Source organism: Panthera leo, chromosome C2, assembly GCF_018350215.1.
Source record: "Panthera leo isolate Ple1 chromosome C2, P.leo_Ple1_pat1.1, whole genome shotgun sequence".
Lineage (NCBI taxonomy): Eukaryota > Metazoa > Chordata > Mammalia > Carnivora > Felidae > Panthera > Panthera leo.
In genome coordinates this window covers 16,001,387-16,026,622 of record NC_056687.1, presented here as the reverse complement: position 1 = coordinate 16,026,622, position 25,236 = coordinate 16,001,387, and the positions used below count along the sequence as shown (strand labels likewise).

The following is a 25,236-nucleotide window of genomic DNA, read 5'->3' as shown; positions in this document are numbered from 1 at the left end:
AGCGGGATGGCGGCGCCGGGTCTCCCGACGCCGCTGCACGGACATGTGGGCCGGGGCGCCTTCAGCAATGTGTACGAGCCGGCGGAGGATACGTTCCTGCTGCTGGACGCGCTCGAGGCGGCAGCGGCCGAGCTCATGGGGTGCGAGGAGGGCGAGGGTCCCAGCGGGAGAGGGCTCGGGCGTCCTAGAGAAGCGGTAGCGAAGGAGGGCCAAGGAAAGGACCGACGCTGTCTGCCGGGAGAGGAGGCAGTGTCAGCCCACTTAGCGAACACTGAGACCAGAACGCCGTTATTAGGGATTTGCCTGTAGATACATGTAATGAGCGTGCCAGGGATCTGTCTACTTTTGCCATTTGTTTTGGTCTCAGGAGCTCCATAGCTCCCTACCACGCTAGGATGGATCTTTTCCTTCCAGCTGTTAGTATGCAGAACACAAAGCCCTGGAGCGCAGCGATACTATAACACGTCCAAAAACCAACATTGCTTATTAATATTACATTTTTTAGTAAATGTTAAAAGCCGTGTGGCACTTAATTTACTCAATACACAGAAGCACCCTCGAGCAATGGAAGAGCACAAAAATGAAATGAAGTGAGATACTGGCTTGGGGAAGTATTTTTAAACCCATTGAAGAGCATGCTCTGTAGCAGTTGCCTGTTAGACTTGTGTGGCTACCGAACACCTGAAATGTGGCGAGTGCGACTGCAGAACTTAATTTTTCATTTAATTGTTAGAAATGTAAATAGCTACATAGCTAGCAGCCTATAGAATTTTTCCCAGCACTTTATAAATGTTAAAATTGACTTGTTGAAGTGCCCCCATAAATTTTAAGTAACATTAAAAAATGAATACCTATATTGTAATTTTTTAAATGAAAGGTATTTGAGTAATTAGATTTATGTAAAGATCAAGACTTGAAATTGGTTTTCTCAAGATGAAACAGCTGTTAGGCTTTAAAGATTTATATTGTGTTTCTTTATCTCTTAAATCTGGTCAGATATAAAATGTCCCAACTCTTATTAAACTAGCTTTTCATTGTAAACGATGGAACTTTTGGATTTACTGGAATATAGAACGGAAAAGTACTGTTTTTATAACTTGTCTTTTAGTCTTAAGATATCCCAGAAAGATTTACAAGCAAAGTATGCTGTGAAAGAAGTTGATTTTGTTATAAAGTGGGATTACTTCTAGTCTTGGAATTCTAATTGTTTATGAAACCATGATAGTTATTTTCAAATAAAAGCCGCCTGGTAAGATTCAACAGACCTTCCCACAGAATAATAAAGGTTTGTCAGATGATGTGGACGGTTCCAAAAGTTAGAAGCAGCTAGCATTTTTTGTTGGATACTTGAGGAGTTAGGTGCTAGAAAGTCTCCCTAAGTCTAATCAAACCCATTTCTGTGATGGAGATAATTGGTGCTTTTGATGCATATATAAGATCATAGGCAGGGAAATAAATTCAATTGAAGGATAAAATATAACAGTTTATTCAAAAGCATTTTAAAGATTATTGTTAATATTCTAAAACCAGATACTCTGGTATTTTCCCAGTTCAGCATATAGCTGTGCAAATATGGAATTTCTTTGCTGCTCTAAATCTGTTAGTAGAAAGGGGGAACTTTTTTTCCCTAGGATATGCTGATCAATTTATGAATGTTAGGTACTTTTAAATGATGGAGAAAACCTCGTTCATAAATAAATATTGTAATAACACTGACCCTGTCATTTTAGGAAATACTAAACCAGAAGTTCCTTGTGGGAAGGGCTGATGTCTTTCATGTTAATATTTTCAATACTCAGTTTTATTCCACAGTTTTTATGTAATGTTTTGTAGAAATTAATTGAAAGCCATCTATGTTATGAACTCAAATTACACACCCCAATTTTGAGTTAAATAGTACTAAATATGCAGAAAGCAGTGTCAGAAATTAGCATGTTTATAATTTTTTTTATATTTCCATATATTTGCAGACAACTGATGATGCTGGAGAAATATATATTAAAAGTAGGATGAGAGTAATTTTCTGTAATGTGTATTTTAATCTTACTACACTAATATTTATTTTATTTTGCTTTTTTTAGAGTGGAAATATGCCTTGAAGTAGGGTCAGGGTCTGGAGTGGTATCTGCATTCCTAGCCTCTATGATAGGTCCTCAGGCCTTGTACATGTAAGTGTAAGTATATCAAATTTATCCACATCCTCCGCTAAGAAATTCACTAGGGGTGTGACTACTTGAACGGAATCATTTTTGTAAATAAATAATATATATCTGAAAGGGTCTATTTAAGTGTAGTAAGGACTCATTGTAAATTATTCTTCCCTAAAAATTGTAACTGCATGTTCAAAACTGTTCCATCATGCTACATAATTATAGAGGCAACAAAACAATTTTAGGTCATTTCTAAATTTGAATTTTTTTTTAGGTAAACAGTCTGATTACTGGAAAAAAATGAAAGCTACTTAAATTTTTAAAGAAAATTTGAGAGTATGGAAACTATAAAGAAGAAAATAAAAATTACTTCAAAATTTTATCATGGTCCAAATGTGTTTCCCTCTTTTTTTCCTCATTTTCTATGTTCTTCATTTAATATTGTATCATGAATGTTTTTCAAAAATTCCTTTTAAATTTCATTTTGTGGGGGGTACCTGGGTGACTCAGTTAATTGAACATCCATCTCTTGATTTCAGCTCAGGTCCTGATCTCACGGTCATGGGATTGAGCCCCAAGTCAGGTTAAGCATGGAGCCTGCTTGGGATCCCCTCTCTCCCTCTCTCTCTGCCCCTGTGCTGCCTTCTCTCTCTCTCTCTCTCTCTCTCTCTCTCTCTCACTCACTCTCACGCTCTCTCAAAATAAATAGATAAACTTTTTTTTTTAATCTTAAGAAATATTTCGTTTTTGGTGGCTGCATAGTATTCATTGGATTTGTAATTTATTTATTTTTACATCGTCAATCTCGATGTTTTATTTTATTTTTTTTTAATTTTTTTTTTTTTTAACGTTTATTTATTTTTGAGACAGAGAGAGACAGAGCATGAATGGGGGAGGGGCAGAGAGAGAGGGAGACACAGAACCGGAAGCAGGCTCCAGGCTCTGAGCCATCAGCCCAGAGCCCGACACAGGGCTCGAACTCAAGGACGGTGAGATCGTGACCTGAGCTGAAGTCGGACGCTTAACCGACTGAGCCATCCAGGCGCCCCTCAATGTTTTATTTATTAAAGTTTATTTACTTATTTTGAGAGAGAGAAAGAGCAGGGGAGGGGCAGAGAGAGAGAGAGAGAGAGAGAGAGAATCTCAAGAGGATCCACACTACCAGTGCAGAGCCTGACACAGGGCTTGAACTCACGAACTATGAGATTATGACCTGAACCAGTATCAAGAATCAGACACTTGGGGCGCCTGGGTGGCTCAGTCGGTTGAGCGTCCGACTTCGGCTCAGGTCATGATCTCACGGTTCGTGGGTTCGAGCCCTGGGTCAGGCTCTGTGCTGACAGCTCAGAGCCTGGAGCCTGCTTCAGATTCTGTGTCTCCGTCTCTCTGTGTCCCATCCCCGCTCATGCTCTGTCTCTCTCTCCCTCAAGAATAAATAAAACATTAAAAAAAAAAAAAAAAGAATCAGACACTTAACCAACTGAGCCACACAGACGCTCCTGGATTCATAACTTAATAAATTCCTTCAGATGTGTATGCATGTATATTTTTCTACTCTTGCACATTTATGTCAATATAACAACCTTTTTCATTAATATGACAAGTCTTTGTTCTTTTCATTCACCATTATTAAATCATTTTCATTTTTTTCTAAATTTGCTTTATGTAAAAGCAGTGGAACATTTTAAAATTTTTCAGTAATAGATGTACCTCCGGGATGTAAGATACAGTTTTCTTTCTTTTCTGTTTATAGGTGCACTGATATCAACCCTGAGGCAGCAGCTTGTACTCTGGAGACAGCACACTGTAACAAAGTCCACATTCAGCCAGTGATTACAGACTTGGTGAGCTGTTAATCCTTGTCTAATAATAGTTCATTTCCTTTTCAGATAATGTTAAGATGATTTAGGTCAAAGAAGCTTGAGTCATAATTAACTTCTAATCCACTAAATAGTATACCCCATCATTTTCAAAGTAAATTCTTGATTGATGCAGTCCATCTTGTCCACAGTTCAAAGGGAATTTCTACTGGTTTGTATGGATCAGTCATCTTTTGGATAGAAGTGACAGAGAATCCAGTACAAACTTAAGTAAAAAGAATGGGTGGCTTCAGGCACAGCTGGTTCCAGGAACTCAAATGATAAGACAGGCATCTTTTTCTTAGCTCTGACCTTCTCTCTCTATTGGTTCTATTTCTAGGTAGTCTTTAATTTCATGGTAACAGGATACCTGCATGTCTGTATCTTATTCCTCAGCAAACAGCTTCTTCACCACCACCCACCCCCAACCCCCCTCATGGTAAGAAGCTCTTTCTATTCAGTTAGTCTGACAAAAGCCCCAGAATGAGTATTGCTTGGATCAACTTGGGTCATATGCCATCTCTCAATCTCTCACTATGACCAAGGAGGATTGAAATATGGAGATGACTGGTTTAGGCCCAGTGATTTGCATGGGATCACTGAGGTGGTTTTGCCCTTTAAAATTTTAACTTGTTTCTTTAATGTGTCCATAATTAGTATTAAATATGTTTTTGATATAATAATAAAACTTTAGAGATACAAGAAATTCAGAATATCTTTTTTTTAAACAGAGGTAGAAACTGAGGTGAGATTCATTTTTTAAAGTCACATAACTAATAAAGTGATAAATCCAGAATTTAAAAAAAATGTTTTTTTTTATTTTTTATTTTTATTTATTTATTTAAAAAAAATTTTTTTTAATGTTTTATTTATTTTTGAGACAGAGACAGAGCATGAATGGGGGAGGGTCAGAGAGAGAGGGAGACACAGAATCTGAAGCAGGCTCAGGCTCTGAGCTGTCAGCACAGAGCCCAACACGGGGCTTGAACTCACGGACTGTGAGATCATGACCTGAGCCGAAGTCAGACGCTTAACCGACTGAGCCACCCAGGCGCCCCAAAAGTGTTTTTTTTTAAGCTTTATTTATTTTTGAGAGAGAGAGAGAGAGCATGAGTCGGGGAAGAGCAGAGAGAGAGGGAGACACAAAATCCGAAGCAGGCTCCAGGCTCTGGGCCGTCAGCACAGAGACTGATGCCTGGCTCAAACTCACAGACCGCGAGATCATGACCTGAGCTGAAGTTGGACGCTCAACCGACTGAGCCACCCAGGCACCCCGATAAATCCAGAATTTAAATCCAGATCTTGGGAATCTAAATGTAGGTGTCTCACAACTTTCAGGACATGGCTCGTGGTAGCCCATGCCAGAGTCAGCTCTTCATGCTGACGTGTGGCAAAGAAAGAAGAGGTGAGCGTGAACATAGGTATTATGATCAATATACAAAACTCTACGTTTGTTTATATTCAGAACACTAGGCATAGATTATCACAATAAAATCATTGTTTTGGGTAACTAAGCTTACCTGTTTACAAAGTAGTACTTTTGCTTTGTTTCTTTTTTTAGTTTTAGAAGAAAGACTTTTTCAAATACATCGTATGCCTTTCCTTACATTCCTAAAACAAACTAAACATAACGACCTTTTACTGACTCAGGGCCATTAATATGCACATCATTTATCATCCTGTGCTGTGATAAAGAGGCTTATTCAGGTGTTTCTGCCTTCACGCTGAGGGGCTATAGCCTGCAGAGATTTGAGTTCTTATTTCCTCTCCTCCTCATCTTCTCCTTTTACCTGCTTTATGCTGTCTTATTTTACTGCTACCTGTTAATGGCATTTCCTCTCTCTCTTCATGTGCTCTGTGCTAGAATACCAAACAAGTGATTTAGTTAGACTTGTATTTAAACTAAGAGTTCAGGGGCTCTGAACAAGTACCTCTCATGAATAAATAGCACATGTTTTGCTATACGGTTTTAAAACTTCTTGTCAGAGGCCTCTTTGCTTACTTCCAAGTTCTTGGATCTGTTCTAATGCTCTGAGACCACACGAAAGCTGAATATGAGTGGGTGAGGGATGCCTGTGATTAGACTTTATATCAGTAATTTTCTCATTTAAATCCATTTTCTTTTAAACCACATTATTTTCCATGTTGTTTCCTTTATTTAAATCCATCAGTTTTTTCCTTCATTTAAAATCCAGTACTGCAATGATTATTAGTATATAGTACCTCAGGGCCATTGTAAACAATTGCAAAGCAAATTCTTTTCTAGTTTCCTTACTGAACATTTCTGGAAAATTACCTTCCAGACTTCTTTTTACAATGTGAGAAGCTTAATTTCTTTATGGAATTGAAAATAAAGCTCTCGGCTGTTTCAGCTGTATTTCCTCACTCTCCAGTGTTGCTCCTAAAGGGAACAGCAGATTAACCTTAGTCATCTTCTACCTGCAGACAAGGATGCATCTTCATTACTTTCCTCAAAAACGGCACTTTTCTCTTTTGAAAAGAATGGAGAAAAAAAAGTTACCTTACAACATCTCCTCAAAGACACTGTTCCAGTGTTCTCTTTGAACTACATAGTTAACAGGCTTAAAAATGATAAAAGTAGTATTTCTTTTAGAAACAGGGTAAAATGGAAGCTCTAAGGCAGTGTTTCATAATGTATGTAAATAATAGGCCAGTGATGTGCCCAACATTAGAAGGTATGGCTGAGTTTTAAATAACTTTGAATCATATAATGTCAAAGCTGTTTCCTCTTTAATTCTCTTTCAGCCATTGTCATTACATCCAGGAGAAGGTCTCAGCTTGTTGTTGTTATTTAACACCTTCTAAACACTTACAGATGTCTCTCTAATAGAGACAGATGGCTTGGGTCACTCTCAGCCTGGCAACAGTAATGATTAACTATAACCTTTTTTTTTAACTCTTATCTCATTTATCCTTGTAGTCATTTCTATTTCCAGAAAGTAATAGTGATTTCCCTTTACAGCAAATTTATTTAACAACGAAAAAAAGCCCATTTAAAGAAAAATAGTAAAAAGTGGTAAGTGCGTGTGCATAAATGGGGAAATTGCAAGAATGTTAATAAGAGAGCTAACACTTTGGACACTGCCGTGAAGTACCTCAGCTATTCCATCTCAAGAAACAACCTCAGAAGTCATGGGTGAGAGTCTGTACAAAGTGATAATTGAAGTAAATGGCTTTAGAGGTGAGAACCCACCCAGATACCGTGTTTTCACTTTACTGTGCCTGTGAAGGTGCAGGGTGACATGACCAGACACGATTTTTTTAAATACTTACTTAATTCAATCATCAGAGGAGTCAAAGGAAGAAGACTTTAAATCACATCTTACCCTGAAAAATACCCTAAAAAGACATTTTTATTTAAAAAAAAAAAAAGACATTTTTATTGTGGTTTCACAGAAAATTGGAACCCAGTTTAAAGATTTACAAAATGCCAAACAATTAATGTTTTCAGTGTCTCTTCCACTCTTTTCAGTCCTTTCTTTGGTCTCTAATTGTTCCAGCCAATACATTTATGAGTCATTAAAGAAGTAGAAAGTAAATATATATATATATATATATATATAATACATTACACCTCGATGATAGAAAATGTTTAAGTTACAGCTATAGCCTTAAAGTGTGTGCATATCTATGTAGAACATAGGAGTGCTCGCTTTCTTATTTAATCTTGTAAAAGTGAACCAGTGTGTAAGCATTAGCTGTTGAAAAACAGAGGCTTTCTTGAACATTTTCTGTTCATTCTGATAGTTTAATTTCATATTTTTAGGTAAATGCGTATAATCTTTATATGCATGAATGAAAATGTAAAAATATTAATCTCTATCTCTGTCTACATTTTTGGCCCTCTCACACATTTTTCTCTACATGGGAGGAGAGTATTTTTAAAGATATATTTATTTATTTATCTGTTTTAATTCCGAGTCCAGCTTAAAATTCTGACTATTGAACATTTAGGTCAAAGGCTTGCTACCAAGATTGAAGGAAAAAGTTGATCTTCTGGTGTTTAATCCCCCCTATGTAGTGACTCCACCTGAAGAGGTAAGACATGGAACAAATAATTATTAATGTTTTCAGCTATTTTCTTTATAAAATCAAATGAACTTCATTATGACATTAGTCAACTGCTGATTAACACAGACTGCTCTGATATTACTCACAATTGTCAATAATTGAGTATGTCGGGAGACGTAGGAAAGGAATCTAAAACTAATGAAATATAGTGACCCATATTCATCCTTAAAATTCCCATTGAAATCAGGCCGTGTGTTTAAATTTGCTCGTGTGTGTCTTTTATCACAAATGGCAAATTTGCAAAAGAGCATTTCTAATCATCCTTAAATTCATATAGTAATTATTTCTGAAAGTCTCAGTTTTCCTCCTTTCACAGGTGGTGGGGGAGGATTCTTATTTCAGGTAGGGAAAAGAAATCATCTTGGAACAGATGATTTGGAAAATCTTCAATAATGAAGAGGTAAATCAACCATTTCCCAATTTAAAGAGAGAATGGTCAAGGCAGACAAAGTTTAGTAATGGACTAAGGCTAGCTTAACTAAATCATGGTCTACAAATTTCTGGCAAGACTGTGAATGCAGAGGAGATTCTGGAAACATGGGGATGCAAACAGGCTTCCTTTCTTCCACATTCCCATGACTGAGCTATGTACTTGCTTCTCCTGAGCCTTACAGCTGCTGGGACATACAGATAATTGAGTGTAGACAGCACCTTGGGCTATTTTGCAGTCCCAACAGAGAGAGCTAGCGTCATCATTCCCATGAGCTGAGCTATTAGCTGGGGAGCAGAATCACAGTGCAGCACAATGAAGATCTCCTGGAGCCTAAAAACATATTTTACAAAATAAAACCTTAGGAAAGGAATTAAAAGAGAATATGGTCTCCTTGAAGACCTGAATTAGTGTTCTGGAAACCAGATGAAAGATTTCAGTGCATAGAGCATGAAGATAAAAAGAAGGAAATCATGAAAGTAAAAGATAAGAGACTTAGAGGTTAGATCCAGGAGATATAAAAATAATAGTTAAGTTTGTGTCTATAAAAAATTTTGGCTGTGCTTAATAGTATACCTAGAGACACGAGGTTAGGAACCTCTGGCTTGTACCTGTGAGCTCTGAAGGAACAGGAGCAGGTCTGGCAAGGCTCAGGTAGCAGGCAAACAGCAGACCACCAAACATGACTCCTCCTTGTAAAGGTGGAAACCCTCCCTTTGTGGCCTTAAGAATGTGCCTGGTGCCAGGAGACCTTCCTGTAAGAGCATTTCTAACGCAAGCAGATACACCTGGCTGAGCATCCCTGGGGAGGCGTATGAACAGGGTCTAGCACAGAGAGATCCTGGTCCATTCTGGAAGAGAATGACAGGAGACAGGCTTGGCACAACCTGTCATTCACCATGCACTCTGTCCACAGACCACTTTACCTGATAAAACATCCAGGGAATGGGCTCCACCAAAATAAAGGGGTAAACCATGGAAGAGGAACACATGAGCCCCAGAAAAAGAGGTGATTCTAGGAATGCCAGGAAGGGGACATCTCCAGGAGGAAGGAACTGATAAGTTTCCCAATATGATTAAATTTGTGGAAATTGTATTGAGAAGTGTATGGTAGATATGGGAATAATTTACGCCTGGGTGGCGCAGTCGGTTAAGCGTCCGACTTCAGCCAGGTCACGATCTCGCGGTCCGTGAGTTCGAGCCCCGCGTCAGGCTCTGGGCTGATGGCTCGGAGCCTGGAGCCTGTTTCCGATTCTGTGTCTCCCTCTCTCTCTGCCCCTCCCCCGTTCATGCTCTGTCTCTCTCTGTCCCAAAAATAAATAAAAAACGTTGAAAAAAAAAAAAAAATTTAAATTAGATACAAAAAAAAGTAAGTAAATGAACACTTTGGCTGCCCATCAATAGCTACATTAAGATATGCTAACTTTTCCATTATAAAATTGTAGACAGCCATTAAAAGAGTAAATTAGAACCATACCTGATCACATGAAGAGCTCTCCATAAAGTGTTGATAATTGACAAAAGCAAGATATGGTGCAAGAATGTAGAACATAATCCTGTCTTTGTAAAACGTGGACAAAAAGGAAAAACGTGTGTATATAAGATGAGGGAGGAACAGACCAGCAAAACAGTAAAAGGGGAAAGTGCAGTTCTTTCTAAGGCAGGTATATGAACATATTTCCCTTATTTACAAAATAATATATGTATATAGTTAAAGGCATAAAGAAATTTATTTTAATGGAGAAACATGCCATTTTATATGAATAAAAGCAACAGGCATGATTTATACAATTAATTTAAACTATAGATATGGAAAGAAAATAATTGTTAGGGTTAAAATATTTTTTGAATTCTTTAGTTTTGAAACAATATACAATAAGAATCTAATGATTTTTAATACTGTATGAACTCTCACGGGTTTTGCTTCTACAATAGAATTAGATTGTTACAGGAAGAAAATGCTTTGGTGAGCCTTTATATATTAAATGGATTCCTTAAAAAAGGTCTATACGATTCATACTTTAATCTAGAAGAGAGCCAGATGCAGTGGGGCATTTTGAAACTAACTTCCTGCAAAGTAGATATTTTATAATATAGGATCTCTCTTTTAGTTTCTTCCTGATTGTTCTATATTAAGTATAAGAATTACCTATGTCTATCAACATAAGCATTGCAGAAATAGTAACAGCTATTACTAAGCACTTGATATGTACAGGGCCCTGTTTTCAAACTTTAAATATATTTCTTCAGTTATTCCTAAAAATGGAAAAAAATAATTGTTATAATTTTACTGTTGAAACTATTGTTTTCCTGGTTTTATAGATAAGGGAGGAAACTCATAAAAATTACAAATTTACATAAGATCACATGGCTAGGAAACAGTGGGGCTCAGATTCAACTTTACTGTCTCCTGGACAGCAGTAAAATACAAACTGTATACAGTACTTGTTTGGTAAATGTTACTTGTCAAAAAGATTCTGTTTGTGATTCTAAATGTAACTGTTTGTGATTCTAAATGATTCTAAATGAATAGATACAAAAGTCTTTTCTAAATGGTCACAGGTGGGAAGTCACGGAGTAGAGGCTGCTTGGGCCGGTGGCAGAAATGGTCGAGAGGTCATGGACAGGTTCTTCCCACTGGCTGCAGATCTTCTGTCACCAAGAGGATTATTCTATTTAGTTACCATTAAAGAAAATAATCCAGGTAATACAGACCAGTTTATCTTTTAACCACTGACTGTGCTGAAATCATAATTTAATCATGTTAAAAAGTATAATTTATAAAGTAACCTGAAATATTGTCAATATAATCACTGACAACAGCTCATACAAACATAACATTCATCTTGAAAGGAGAGAGATTTTTAAGACATAGTTTTTCTTGGTTTTAGAAAGTACTGTTGTTGTTTTTTTTTTAAGGGGGGGGCGCATTTTTCCCTCAATTAATAAATTAATATTCAGACACAAAATCTGTAATTTCTTCTTTTAACACCTCATCCTGAATATTTTGAATTTTGTCTCCCCCTTGTAATCTTCATGCCCTTGACAAGTTGTGCTACGTAATGTTTTCAGGTGAAGTTCCATCATGAAAGCTATCTCATGGTATGGATGTTGAGATCTTGGTTAGATTACTGTGTAACTAAACTGACCTGAGTTTAGTTCTCTTCTTCTCTTTCTGTACACAAGTTTGATTTTTATCTTTACCTTATGTTCTCAGCCCCTTAAATCACATCATGATGACTAAGTTTTGTTTCAGGTTGTTTGTAGCTCCATTTTCTTAACTCAGTCTTTAGTATTATTTATTTACAAAAGGGAAGATGTTGCTTTTTTCAATGTGCCCAAAAGAGATAAGCTACTTCCTTCCACTGTGTACTGTCACTATACATTTGCCCACCTTCACTGACTTTTTTCATCCCAGAGGAAGCGTGTGAGGCCAAGATTGGAGCCAAGCAGCTGAACAAATCACTTGCTGTAATGACAAGTGTAGTTCATGTTTCTGTTGAGTTCGGAGTAGCTTCCACGGCAGGGCAGGGCCTTTCAGTCTGATTGAGACTCTCAGCGACACCTTGAAAATACAGAGTGCTCCCATCTGACTCAAGTCCATTTTAATAGAAATTTACTTGGAATACATTGTTTTCGCAGATGAGGAGAACTTGCAAATCGTCTGTCTCTATCATCTTATTAAACTGTTTAGTGATCATACCGTCTTCACCAGATGGTTTTAATTCGATTTTACCTTTTGTTTTAATTTTCATTTTAGAAGAAATTTTGAAAACAATGACAACAAAGGGTCTACAAGGGACTGTGGCACTTTCCAGGCAAGCAGGCCGAGAAGCCCTCTCAGTCCTGAAGTTCACCAAGTGCCGTGTATTGTGCTGAATGTGCGTATATTGATAATATAGATGATGTTGAATGTATGTATAAATATACGGAGAGAGAGAAGCGGAATATATTCAGCATGTTGTGAAACTGAAGTCATTTCTTGGTTAACAAGTATAGAATTGTCAGGTTATATAGAAGAAGGTAGAAGGATATAGCAGTCCCTTTTACCCAGGAATCAAGTCTATGGAAATTTTTGCATAAGTGCAAGTAAATGCGTATCCGAGATATATTATGTGTATTTTACATATAAAACCTGAATGTGAGTCACCTATCCAGCCACTAAACATGAGTTAGGTTTGTGTACACTGAACCTGAAGGGGTTCATAATGTACCATCAAGTGAAAAAGAGCAAATTACAAAACAGTATTATCCTGTATGTATAATTTTAAAAAACCAACAGAGAGGGCATGTCTATATGTCTATATAAGTAAGTCTCATGGGGAGCCTGGGTGGCTCAGCTGGTTGAGAGTCTGGTTCTTGATTTTGGCTCAAGTCATGATCCCAGCGTCGTGGGGTTGAGCCCCATGTTGAGTTCTCTGCTGAGCCTGGAGCCTGCTTGAGATTCTCTTGCCTCCCTCTACCCTTCCCCCCTGCTTACATGCTCTTTAAAAAAAAAAGAAGTCTCAGAAGGGAAATGGCAGGAAGGAACAGAGGGACTTTCACTCTTTTATGGGTTATTTGCACAACCCCAGTTACTTGTATAATTTTAAGAAGGTTTTCATTATTAAAAATTTTTTTAATTTACTTTCACTTGCTCATTGTCTCCATTCTATTTCTATTATTTAGAATGCCTCCAGCCTCCATGTTTCTCACTGGTCAGATTTTTCCTACCTTTTATGCTTTTGTCATATACTTCTATCTTCTTCTTGAATATATCTTGCAAACTGCTATACATTTTTTCTTAGATCAAGGAGAGTTGTATATAAACAAACTCACAGCTCTTAGGTTAATCACACTTTTAAAAGCTGACAAAGGGGTGCCTGGGTGGCTCAGCCGGATAAGCGCCCGACTTTGGCTCAGGTCATGATCTCATGGCCCGTGTGTCCGAGCCCCACGTCGGGCTCTGTGCTGACAGCTCAGAGCCTGGAGCCTGCTTCGGATTCTGTCTCTCTCTCTCTCTCTCTCTCTCTCTCTCTCTGCCCCTCCCCTGCTCAGGCTCTGCCTCTCAAAAATAAATAAAAACATGAAAACAAAATTTAAAAACTGACATGCATCTTTTAGGAAATGTCAAATTACCTTTACTAAGTTTAGGAACCTCTTCTTCCATAACTTCTATACCATTTAAAATAATATTTATCAAACTCAAAGAACAGGACTATAGGATCTGAGTGAGCAGAATCTAGAATTAATTTTTAATTCGGCTACGTTTAGTGTCACTTGGAGAAGCTTTTTAAGATTATAAATTCCTGAGCCCCACCACAGACCCGTGGAACCCTCTGCTGAGCAGACCCAAAACCTGTACCGTTTAAAATGTGCTTCCCCCTGTTACTTAAGGTAGCCCACCAAATTTTAGAACTACTGTTTTAAATAGCATTCTTATTTAATCCTTAGGACAATCCACAGAAGGAGTGAAATTACCTTTGATGTTCAGAAAGATTAAATAACTTGTTCAAAGGAGCTCAGTAGTGAAGGGTCAGGCCAGTATGGCAGCACTTAGACACAGGTCAGATTCCCAGATGATTTCTTTCCATTTGCTTGTGCTGAAAGCAGCAAAGATGCCAAATTAGTATTTACTTAAATCTAATATCTGAAAATCTATTCTCCTTCCCGGAAATAGTGCCATCTGAAATCTTACAGCCAATCTCTTGTATCCCAGGGGAAAAAAAAAGGTTATGAAAAGCTTAGAACTTTATTGTGAGCTTGGGGAGTGGGGTCTTGAATATTTTCAGATAATGCTTGAAACACTTTAAAATTAGCATAGAGGACTTCTGTCAGCTTAAATTAGAAACATAGAAATAACTTCAAAAACTCCCAAAACCTCACTTGTATAGTTGTTATGGAGTAAATTGTGTCTCCCCAAAATTCATATGTTGACATTCTAGGCCCCAGTACTTCAGAATGTGACTGTGTTTGGAGACGGGGCCTTAAAGAGGTGATTATGGTTAAATGAGGCTGTTAAGATGGGCCCTGATCCAGTCTGGCTGGGGTTCCTACAAGAACAGGAAATCCGGACATGGAGACACCAGGGCGGGGGGTGGGGGCCGGTAGGGACATGGAGACACCGGGGCGGGCGGTGGTTGGTGCTTGGACACAGAACAAAACCCTACAAGATGCAGTGAGAAGGTAGCTGTCTGCAAGCCGAGGAGAAAGACTGCAGAAGAAACCCAACCTGCCGGTGCTTTGCTCTGGGACTTCCAGGCTCCAGAACTGTGAGAAAATACATTTCTCCTAGGGTCATGGTGACTAGGAGACTAATACAATAATTAAAGACAGGGAAATACCTGCATTTCTACAAACAAGAGAAAACAATACTAGTGTGAAAAGTGGATGCTAAGTCCTGGTGGTCAGTAAGAACCATGGCCCTGAGCCTTCAGGAGGAGAGTTGCAAATCCAGCTCTTTTTGTGTCAAAAAGAGCTGTTAAATACAGGAAAAAAGAGGACCTGTAAAACCGCATCATTTGGCCCAAGGGAAGCAACAAAAAAAACTTAGTACCTTGAATGAAAAGAAAAACAGTAATAATCTATGAGAAATCAGACCCTGGGTCTGTGCTACCCTCTGCTGTAGGATTTAATTCATATCTATATGAGGCGGCAACATTAACGTGAAAAAGCTAACATTAAAATGATCTAAACTGTTGATCACGGAGAAGCTACAATCAATGAGAACAGAAGGAAAAATTAACAGAATTGGACACCTAAGGAATATAAACAGTGGAATTGCTACGTTCAGATTGTGGAATGTTTGACGTGTTTAAAGAGTTAACATAATCAAAGAAAAGCTCACAAGAAGATGCTGTTTGGAAAGAACAAATTGAAGTCAACTTTTAAAAATGAGAAATAGACACATGGAAGTGCATTAGTGTTAATTTATACTCACCAAAAATACACAGTGTATTTTAAAACTGTTAATATTGCATTCCAAAATTTAGTTGTAGTTCTTTTTTTTTTTTTCTTTTTCCTTCATACTTTCCCTCATTCCTTTTTCTGGGGAGAAAAAGGAATACAAATTGAGACAGGACTGAAAAAAGAGAAAAATTAGGACAGGACTGAAATGACTCAGGAGCAGATGAAGAGAAACATAGCCATGTTAGGAACCCTTATGAATAAATGTAAATCATCCTATGTGTAGTTGATTCATACGTGCACTAAAATTACTTTACATATAAAATAACACAATACATACCAATGTCTATATCCATCTGTTTTCATTTTTCTTTTTATGTAAACTTTGTATTGAGGTGGAACATACCTTATAGACTGTATAGTCTAGTTTGATGGATTTTTATAAAGTCAACATCCATTTATACTACACCCAAATCAAGAAACAGAACATTACCAGCATTCCAGAAGCTACACCAGATTTCATTCCCAGTCATGAATGGGAGATTTCCCCAAGGGAAACCATTGTCTGGCTTTTTGTGTTAGTTTATTTCTGCATAGCTGACGACTGTAACTTTACTGGTGTTGGTGTTAAACAACACAAATGTATTGTCTCCCAGTATCTTTGGGTCAGGGCCGTGGGTATAGTGAGCTGGATTCGCTGCTTAGAATCTCTCCAGGCTGTAGTAAAGGTGTTGGTCCTGGCTATGATCTCATCCAGGGCTCAAGGTCCTTTTTCAGGTGGTTATAGGACTAAAGCTGCTGTTTTCTGGCTGTCAGCTAGGGACAATTCTCACCTACAGGCTTCTCTCAGATCTTTGTACCATAATCACCTCCACAGTTCACAAAATGGCTACTTGCTTCTTTATGGCCAGCAGTAGAATTTCTCTACCTTCAAAACTACATGAGGGCCTAGAGGCCCTTTTAAAGGGCTCACCTGGATAGGACGAGTTCACCCAATATAATCTTCCTTTTATTTTTTTAAAATTATTTTATGTTTATTTAATTTTGAGAAAGAGCATGGGGGGCAGTGGGTGGGTGCAGAGAGGGAGGCACAGAATCCAAAACAGGCTCCAGGCTCTGAGCTATCAGCACAGAGCCCGATGCGGAGCTCAAACTCATGAACTGTGAGATCACGATCTGAGCCGGAGTCGGACATTCAACTGACTGAGCCACCCAGGCACCCCCCTTTTATTTTTTTTATGTTTATTTTTAAGAGAGCAAGAGACAGAGCATGAGTGGAGGAAGGGCAGGGAGATAGGGAGACAGAATCTGAAGCAGGCTCCAGGCTCTGAGCTGTCAGCACAGAGCCGCACGCGGGGCTTAAACCCACGAACTGCAAGATCATGACCTGAGCTGAAGTCATATGCTTAACCGACTGAGCCACCCAGGCACTCCAATGTTCCTTTTAATTAATTAATTCAGACTCCACTGTTGAGGGACCTTAATTACAACTGCAAAAATTTTTTGCCATTGCCATTTAATGTAACGTAATGACAGGGGAGAAATCAAGTCGTATCCACAAGTCCTACCCACAGTCAGAGCGTGGGGATAACACAGTGCATGTACAGCAGTCGGAGTGAACCTTGCAGGCCATCTTAGAATTCTGTTACGTTCCTTATACTATAGATCAGGTCTTCCTCCTTTGAACTTATGTCCATGAGTCATGAATTCTTTCACTCAATAGTGTTTTTATGAGATTCTTCTGTGCAGTTGTCTATGGCAACGATTTGTTCATTTTCATTTTTTGTATATTCATCCTTATTATTTCTATCATATGACTATATCAAAATTTATCTATTCTACTGTTGAACATTTGGATTCCTTCTACTTTTTTTCTGTTGTGACCACATTTGTATCTTCCAGTGCACATGCGTTTGCATTTTCTGATAAATATATACCAACAAGTTTATCTTACCTTAAATAAGAACAGTTTTTCCAGAAGTTATTTTCTAAAAATGAGAAGCAGAATTCCTAAAATCAAAACCCACCATGGACAGGATAAATAGCTAAAAATAGAATTAGTGAACTGGAGAAAAATTCATATAGTGCCACCCACAGAGACCAAAGGAAAACATGAAGGAGCAATAATGATTATGAAGGATAGAATGAAAAGGTCTGGCAAAACAAGAGTCCCGAAAAGTATGTAAGAAAGGCAATATTTGGAAAGATCATGGGTAATATTTTTCCAGAATTGACTTTTAAAAAAGAAGATAGATTCTAGAAGCACAAACAAAAAGAAAATATGCTAGACATATAGCAGTGACATTTCAAAACATCAAAGGCAAAGAGCTCTTAAAAGGTAATCAAGGAGGGATGGATGCCTGGATAGCTCAGTTGGTAAAGTGTCCGATTTCGGCTTAGGTCATAATCTCGTGGTTCATGAGTTCGAGCCCTGCGTTGGGCTCTGTGCTGACAGCTCAGAGCCTGGAGACTGCTTCAGATTCTGTGTCTCCGTCTCTCCCTGCCCCTCCCCTGCTTGCATGCTGTTTCTCTCTCTCTGTTTCTCTCTCTCTCTTTCTCAAAAATAAAAAATTAACATTAAAAAAAAAAGGCTTTAATCAAAGGGAAGGTATAACTCACTCTCCAGCAGGGGCTGGCAAACGTTTTCATCACTAAGATATTAGAACACAGCCATGCCAGTTCACTTATGTGTTGGGTGGGGCTGCTTTGGCCTCTAGTGACAGAATTGAGTAGTTACAGCTTACACCCCAGAAACCATATGGCCCACAAACCACAAAGTATTACTATTTGTCCCTTTAATATGTTTGCCAACATTGCTACAAAGAAACTATAAAGTAACAACAGATCTCTTGAACAGCCTCACAACAAATGAAAGCCGGAGGCTAGTGGGATAACATCCTCAAAGTGTTGGGACTAACAGTCTATCTATTTTGTTCCAACAAAACTTGCATAAATGAAGGTTTAGTTTTGTTGTTGCTGTTTTTTTGTTTTGTTTTTTTGAGAGAGTACACACAAGCGGGGGAGAGAGACTGAAGGAGAGAGAGAATCTCAAGCAGGCTGGTGCTGTCATCACAAAACCCAATGGGGGGTTGCGGGGGGGGGGGGGCTGGATCCCACGACTCTGGGGTCATGACCTGAACCAGAACTAAGAGTCAGACATTTAACTGACTGAGCCACCCAAGTGCCCCACAAATGAATGGTTTTTAAAAGTAATATTTAGAGATAAAAATGACAGAGTTTACCAACAAGAGATCTACAATAAAGAAACTTTTAAAAGACGTATTTCAGGAGAAAGGAAAAACATCCCAAAAGTCTCAAATGGAAGAATTACTGATGACAAATAAAATGGAAAATATGTATATAAATGCAAACAAACATTATATAAAATACTATTAATAATTATGGTGTGGTTTCTGTGGTTTGAAAATAATAACTAAAATACTGAAAACAGTTGCATATAAATTAACTAGGGCATTTGTTAAGGGTGAAAGTATTCTAAGTCCTCTTTGTATTATTGTTCAGGAGGTAAAGATATGACTTAATTTTGATATGCATGTGTGGTAGGCTCAATAATAGCCCCCAAGATATCCACGTTCTAATCCCTAGAGCCATGTGAATGTTACCTTATATGGCAAAAGGAACTTCACAGATATGATTAAGGATTTTGAGATGGGGAGATTACCCTAGATTATCCAGATGGGCCCTGAGTAGAATCACAAGTGTCTTATAAAAGACAAGAAGAGGGAGATTTTAAATCAAAAGAGGAGAGGGTATTATGATCATGCTGCTGACTTTGAAGAAGGAGCAAGGGACCACAAGCCAAGGAATGCAAGGAATGAGCTCTAGAAGCTAAAAAAGGCAAGGAAATGATTCTCCCCTAGAGCCTCCCAAGGGAGTCAGGCCCTGCTGACACTTTGGTCTTGGACCGGAGAAACCCATTTCAGATTTTTGGCCTCCAGAACTGTGAGAGAGTAAATATCTGTTGTTCTAAATCACTGAGGTTGTGGTAATTTGTTCCAGTAACCCTAGGAAACCAATACAGTATGGTCAGAGTTCAAGGGCAACTATGAAAATAGTAGAAACAGGAGAGGTAAGCAGCAAATTAGAAAGCAAAAAGCCTAATTAAAAAAAATAAGAAAAGGGGGCGAATCCAAAGGTAAAGTGATAGGGGGCGCCTGGCTGGCTCAGGCAGTACAGCATGCAACTCTTGATCTCAGGGTTGTGAGTTCGAGCCCCATCTTGGGTGCAGAGATTACTTGAAAATAAAATCTTTAAAGAAAAAAAAAAAAGATAAAGTGATATAATTTAGAATACCTCCATTATCCAAATAATGGAAGTAAGCTATGTAAATAGATATTATGATTGATTTTTTTTTTAATTTCAATTATAGTGATAATAAAAGACTTGAAGTGTAAGTACATTTTAAGACTGGAAATAGAGGGATGGAGGAAGATACATCAGATAAACCCACAAGGTGAGATAGCTACATTAATAGTTGACTGTACTGGGTTGAATAGTTCTCACCACCCCCCACCCCCGGCCCGCTCCCAATTCATGTCCAACCAGAACCAACAGTGCGATCTTATTTGGAAAGAGGGTCTCTGCAGATGTAATCCAGTTAAGAGGACATTAAGGTAAGGAGGGGGCAACATGGTAGAGAAGTAGGGGGAATCCATGCTTCCTATGTTCTCAAACAAAGACGTGTAGAAGCCAAAGGACTCTGAATACCAGAGCCTGGGAGGAAAAGAGACTGAATCTACTAGGAAGAAAATGGGAAAGCTGGAAAAAAGATAGGTGGGTAACTGCAAACTGGGGGAGATAAAAAAGGCTGCATGGGCACGGAGTGGAGGGAACCCCTTTGCAGAGAGACAGAGGGAAGAAGAGAAACAGTGGCTGGGAAAGTGCAGGACCCTATCTGGCCAGGAGAGAGGCCTCGGACTGAGGCTGAGGGGGATCCCATCTCTAACTGGGGGGCTTTCTTCGGACTGGGGCCGGCTCCCTGTTCGCGCCCCTGGGGAGGAGGGGAGCTGGGCCTGGGTGCGGTGGTAGGTCAGGGGCTCAGTCCGCAGCTAGAGAAAGCGGCTCCCTCCCGGCTCCCTCCCTGGAGGGCTGCGCGATAGCACAGAACTGCCTGCGTCTGCCACCCTGGGGGCTCGCGGGGGGCAGCGGCTCTGAGTCCACAGTAGGAGAAGTCGGTCCTCCCAGAAGTGTGGCGGCACAGACAAAGCCAGCCGGGGCCACACATCGCGCACTGAGAGGCGCTTTCCCAGCGCCAGAGCGCACGGAGCGGGACTTTGAATCCCAGCCAAGTGCACGGTCAGGGGAGTTGGCCAAGCGAGAAGGACCGACCCGTCTGCGCCCGCCGCACAGTGCGGTGACTCAAACGGAGTCCACCGGGTGGGCTCCACGGAGAAGAGACTGGGGATCACCATTCCATTCCCCACCCCCACCCCCACCCCCCACCACGACCAAGGCGGGGCCTCAGGGATCACTCCCGGACCCACAGTAGAGGTGGGTTCAGAATACGCCAAACCCCGCCCCCTTGCACTGGGTAACTGCTTACCCACCCGAGGGGCACCACCCTGCGGACAGCTCCTCCCGACCAGCCTCGCAGCATTGCCTGGATTAACTCTGGGTCAATTCTGGATATACAGATATATTCTCCCCCACCCACCCGCCCATTTCGCCTCCTTATCTCTTCCCTCCCCTAGGCTGGTTACTCAGGTTACATTTCTCCTCCTTATCTCTTCCCTCCCCTAGGCTGGTTACTCAGGTTATTGGTCTGTCTAAACAGACATATTTAATCCGTTGTCTTGACACATGTTCTACACCTCCTTCTTTACCGCCTTTCTCTCTGGAATAATCAAACCGTAGAGTTTCTCTGTCTGGGTAACCGTATCTTCGTTTCGTTTTCCCCGCCTCCTTCTTTATTTCCCTTTCTCTCTCTCCGGATTAAGCCTTTTAGTCTCTCTGCCTAGTCCATGTTTATTTTTTCTTTTCTCCCCCGCTCCTGTCATTTCTCTCTTTGTATGTTCTCTTCCATGGCACCGCCTCCACCCTCTTCTGTACTTGTAGTCGGTGTTTGGGGGTTTTTTTTAGTCTTTAGGTTTTTGTTTTTGTTTATTTGTTTGTTTGTGTTATTTTGTGTGTTTGCATGTTTTTGTCTCCTGTTTGTCTATCTGTTTTCCTTTACAGGGATACTCCAAGGAACAAATCAAAGCACACCTGGTGGAGGGTCCAAAATATCACTACGAGTAGGGCAATAAGATAACCAAAGTCACAACAACAGAGAGCAAGTAACAATCCCCGAGAAAACACCTCCTGAAGGGCCAGGCCCAGGACAGTGTATGACCTTCCTTTAATATAGCAGTGCTCACAGGTGTAGAGCACACAACAAGCTTTTAAAACGTGTAAGGGACAGAAAACTAGCCAAAATGACAAAATGGAAGAATTCTCCTCAAAAGAAATTCCAGGAAGTAGCGACAGCTAATAAATTGATCAAAACCAATTTAAGCAATATAACAGAACAAGAATTTAGAGTAATAGTCATAAAATTAACTTCTGGGCTTGAAAAAAGCATAGAGGACTGCCGAGAATTTATTGCTACAGAGATCAAGGGACTAAAAAATAGTCACGATGAATTAAAAATGCTATCAATGAGGTACAAAACAACATGGAGGCAGCCACAGGATGGATTGAAGAGGCAGAGGGGAGAATAGGTGAATTAGAAGATAAAATTATGGAAAAAGAGGAAGCTGAGAAAAAGAGAGATAAAAAAATCCAGGAGTATGAGGGGAGAATTAGAGAACTAAGTGATGCAATCAAATGGAACAATATTTTATCATAGGAATTCCAGAAGAAGAAGAAGAGAGAGAGAAAGGGGTTGAACATGTACTTGAACAAATTATAGCTGAGAACTTCCCCGATCTGGGGAAGAAAACAGGCATTGAAATCCAAGAGGCACAGAGAACTCCCTTCAGATGTAACTTGAATCGATCTTCACAACATATCATAGTGAAACTGGCAAAATACAAGGATAAAGATAGAATTCTGAAAGCAGCTAGGAATAAATGGGCCTTAACATACAAAGGTAGACACATGAGGGGAGTAGCAGACCTATCTGCTGAAACTTGGCAGGCCAGAAAGGAATGGCAGGGAGTCTTCAATATGATGAACAGAAAAAATATGCAGCCAAGAATCCTTTATCCAGCAAGTCTGTCATTCAAAACAGAAGGAGAGATAAAGGTCTTCCCAAACAAAAACTGAAGGAATTCACCACCACTAAACCAGCCCTACAAGAGATCCTAAGGGGGATTCTGTGAGTGAAATGTTGCAAGGACCACAAAGTACCAGAGACATCACTACAAGCATGAAACCTACAGACATCACAATGACTCTAAACCCATATCTTTCAATAATAACGTTGAATGTAAATGGACTAAACGCTCCAACCAAAAGACATAGGGTATCCAAATGGATAAAAATAAATAAATAAATAAGACCCATCTATTTGCTGTCTACAAAAGACTCATTTTAGACCTGAGGACACCTTCAGACTGAAAGTGAGGGGATGGAGAACTATCCATCATGCTACTGGAAGTCAAAAGAAAGCTGGAAAAACCATACTTATATCAGACAAATTAGACTTTAAATTAAAGGTTGTAACAAGAGATGAAGAAGGGCATTATATAATAATTACAGGGTCTATCCAGAGCTAACAATTATAAATGTCTATGCACTGAATTCAGAAGCCCCCAAATATATAAAACAATCACAAACATAAGCAACCTTATTGATAAGAATGTGGTAATTGCAGGAGACTTTAATACTCCACTTACAACAATGGATAGAACATCTAGACAGAGAATCAATAAAGAAACAAAGGCCCTGAGTGATATATTGGATCAGATGGACTTGACAGATATATTTAGAACTCTGCATCCCAAAGCGACAGACTATACTTTCTTCTCAAGTGCATATGGAACATTCTCCAAGACAGATCACATACTGGGTCACAAAACAGCCCTTCATAAGTATAAAAGAATTGAGATCATACCATGCACACTTTCAGACCACAATGCTATGAAACTTGAAATCAACCACAGGAAAAAGTCTGGAAAACCTCCAAAAGCATGCAGGTTAAAGAACATCCTACTAAAGAATGAATGGGTCAACCAGGCAATTAGAGAAGAAATTTAAAAATATATGCAAACAAATGAAAATGAAAATACAACAATCCAAACACTTTGGGATGCAGCGAAGGCATTCCTGAAGGGAAAATACATTGCAATCCCGGCCTATCTCAAAAAACATGAAAAATCCCAAATACAAAATCTAATAGCACACCTAAAGGAAATAGAAGCAGAACAGCAAAGACACCCCAAACCCGGCAGAAGAAGAGAAATAATAAAGATCAGAGCAGGAATAAACAATATAGAATCTGGAAAAACTGTAGAGCAGATCAATGAAACCAAGAGTTGGTTTGTTGAAAAAATAAAATTGATAAACCTCTAGACAGGCTTCTCAAAAAGAAAAGGGAGAGGACCCAAATAGATAAAATCATGAATGAAAATGGAATTAATACAACCAATCCCTCAGAAATACAAGAAATTATCAGGAAATACTATGAAAAATTATATGTCACAAACTGGACTACCTGGAAGAAATGGACAAATTCCTAAGCACCCACTCACTTCTAAAACTCAAACAGGAAGAAATAGAAAATTTGAACAGACCCATAACCAGTGAAGAAATTGAATCAGTTGTCAAAAATCTCCCAACAAATAAGAGTCCAAGACCAGATGGCTTCCCTGGGGAATTCTACCAGACATTTAAAGCAGAGATAATACCTATCCTTCTAAAGATGTTCCAAAAAAATAGAAAGGGAAGGAAAACTTCCAGACTCATTCTATGAAGCCAGCATTACTTTGATTCCCAAACCAGACAGAGACCCAAAAAAAAGAGAACTACAGGCCAATATCCCTGATGAATATGGATGCAAAAATTCTCAACAAGATACTACCAAATTGAATTCAACAGCATATAAAAAGAATTATTCGCCATGATCAAGTGTGATTTATTCCTAGGCTGCAGGACTGGTTCAGTGTTCGCAAATCAATCAGTGTGATACATCACATTAATAAAAGAAAAGATAAGAACCATATGATCCTGTCAATCGATGCAGAAAAAGCATTTGACAAAATAAAGCATCCTTTCTTAATAAAATCCCTCAAGAAAGTCGGGATAGAAGGAACATACTTAAACATCATAAAAGCCATTTATGAAAAGCCCACAGCTAAAATCATCCTTAATGGGGAAAGCCTGAGAGCTTTATCCCTGCAATCAGGAACACAACAGGGATGTCCACTCTCACTGCTGTTGTTTAACATAGTGTTGGAAGTTCTAGCACGAGCAATCAGACAACAAAAGGAAATCAAAGGCATCAAAATTGGCGAAGATGAAGTCAAGCTTTCACTTTTTGCAGATGACATGGAAAACCCGATAGACTCCAGCCGCTCTGGAAAACAGTGTGGAGGTTCCTCAAAAAATTAAAAATAGTTCTACGCTATGACCCAGCAATAGCACTGCTAGGAATTTACCCAAGGGATACAGGAGTTCTGATGCATAGGGACACTGGTACCCCAATGTTTATAGCAGCACTTTCAACAATACCCACATTATGGAAAGAGCCTAAATGTCCATCAACTAATGAATGGATAAAGAAGATGTGGTTTATATATACAATGGAATACTACTTGGCAATGAGAAAGAATGAAATCTGGCCATTTGTAGCAACTTGGATGGAACTGGAGGGTGTTAT

General features: G+C 39.2%; 1 protein-coding gene and 1 long non-coding RNA gene across 5 annotated transcripts; one reads left to right on the top strand and one right to left on the bottom strand.

The window, feature by feature from the left end:
• Positions 1 to 19,869, top strand: N6AMT1 (N-6 adenine-specific DNA methyltransferase 1). 3 transcript variants are annotated; one of them, XM_042956138.1, is made up of 8 exons: positions 1 to 140; positions 2,082 to 2,168; positions 3,904 to 3,994; positions 4,350 to 4,448; positions 7,985 to 8,068; positions 11,094 to 11,235; positions 12,292 to 12,412; positions 19,807 to 19,869. In XM_042956138.1, the coding sequence occupies exons 1-7, from the start codon at positions 7 to 9 to the stop codon at positions 12,408 to 12,410; spliced, it is 756 nt and encodes a 251-aa protein (XP_042812072.1). In that variant the 5' UTR covers positions 1 to 6; the 3' UTR covers positions 12,411 to 12,412; positions 19,807 to 19,869. The 3 variants fall into 3 exon arrangements, with proteins under 3 accessions (XP_042812072.1, XP_042812071.1, XP_042812073.1); XM_042956137.1 differs by lacking the exon at positions 19,807 to 19,869 and having other exon boundaries at positions 12,292 to 12,916; XM_042956139.1 differs by lacking the exons at positions 4,350 to 4,448; positions 19,807 to 19,869 and having other exon boundaries at positions 12,292 to 12,916.
• Positions 7,976 to 15,539, bottom strand: LOC122230335. 2 transcript variants are annotated; one of them, XR_006207381.1, is made up of 7 exons: positions 15,451 to 15,539; positions 13,992 to 14,113; positions 11,926 to 12,096; positions 10,009 to 10,087; positions 9,143 to 9,382; positions 8,753 to 8,864; positions 7,976 to 8,060 (listed from the first exon to the last, which is right to left on the bottom strand). It is a non-coding gene; the product is annotated as an uncharacterized LOC122230335 (long non-coding RNA). The 2 variants fall into 2 exon arrangements; XR_006207382.1 differs by lacking the exon at positions 11,926 to 12,096 and having other exon boundaries at positions 10,009 to 10,091.
• Positions 19,870 to 25,236: the final 5,367 nt, after the last annotated feature.

Excerpts from the sequence above, each read along its gene's own strand:
- N6AMT1 (XM_042956138.1), top strand. The coding sequence starts at position 7 with ATGGCGGCGCCGGGTCTCCCGACGCCGCTGCACGGACATGTGGGCCGG. Across the intron at positions 141-2,081 it reads GCAGCGGCCGAGCTCATGGG|AGTGGAAATATGCCTTGAAG; the intron begins GTGCGAGGAGGG and ends TGCTTTTTTTAG. Across the intron at positions 3,995-4,349 it reads AGCCAGTGATTACAGACTTG|GTAGTCTTTAATTTCATGGT; the intron begins GTGAGCTGTTAA and ends TTCTATTTCTAG.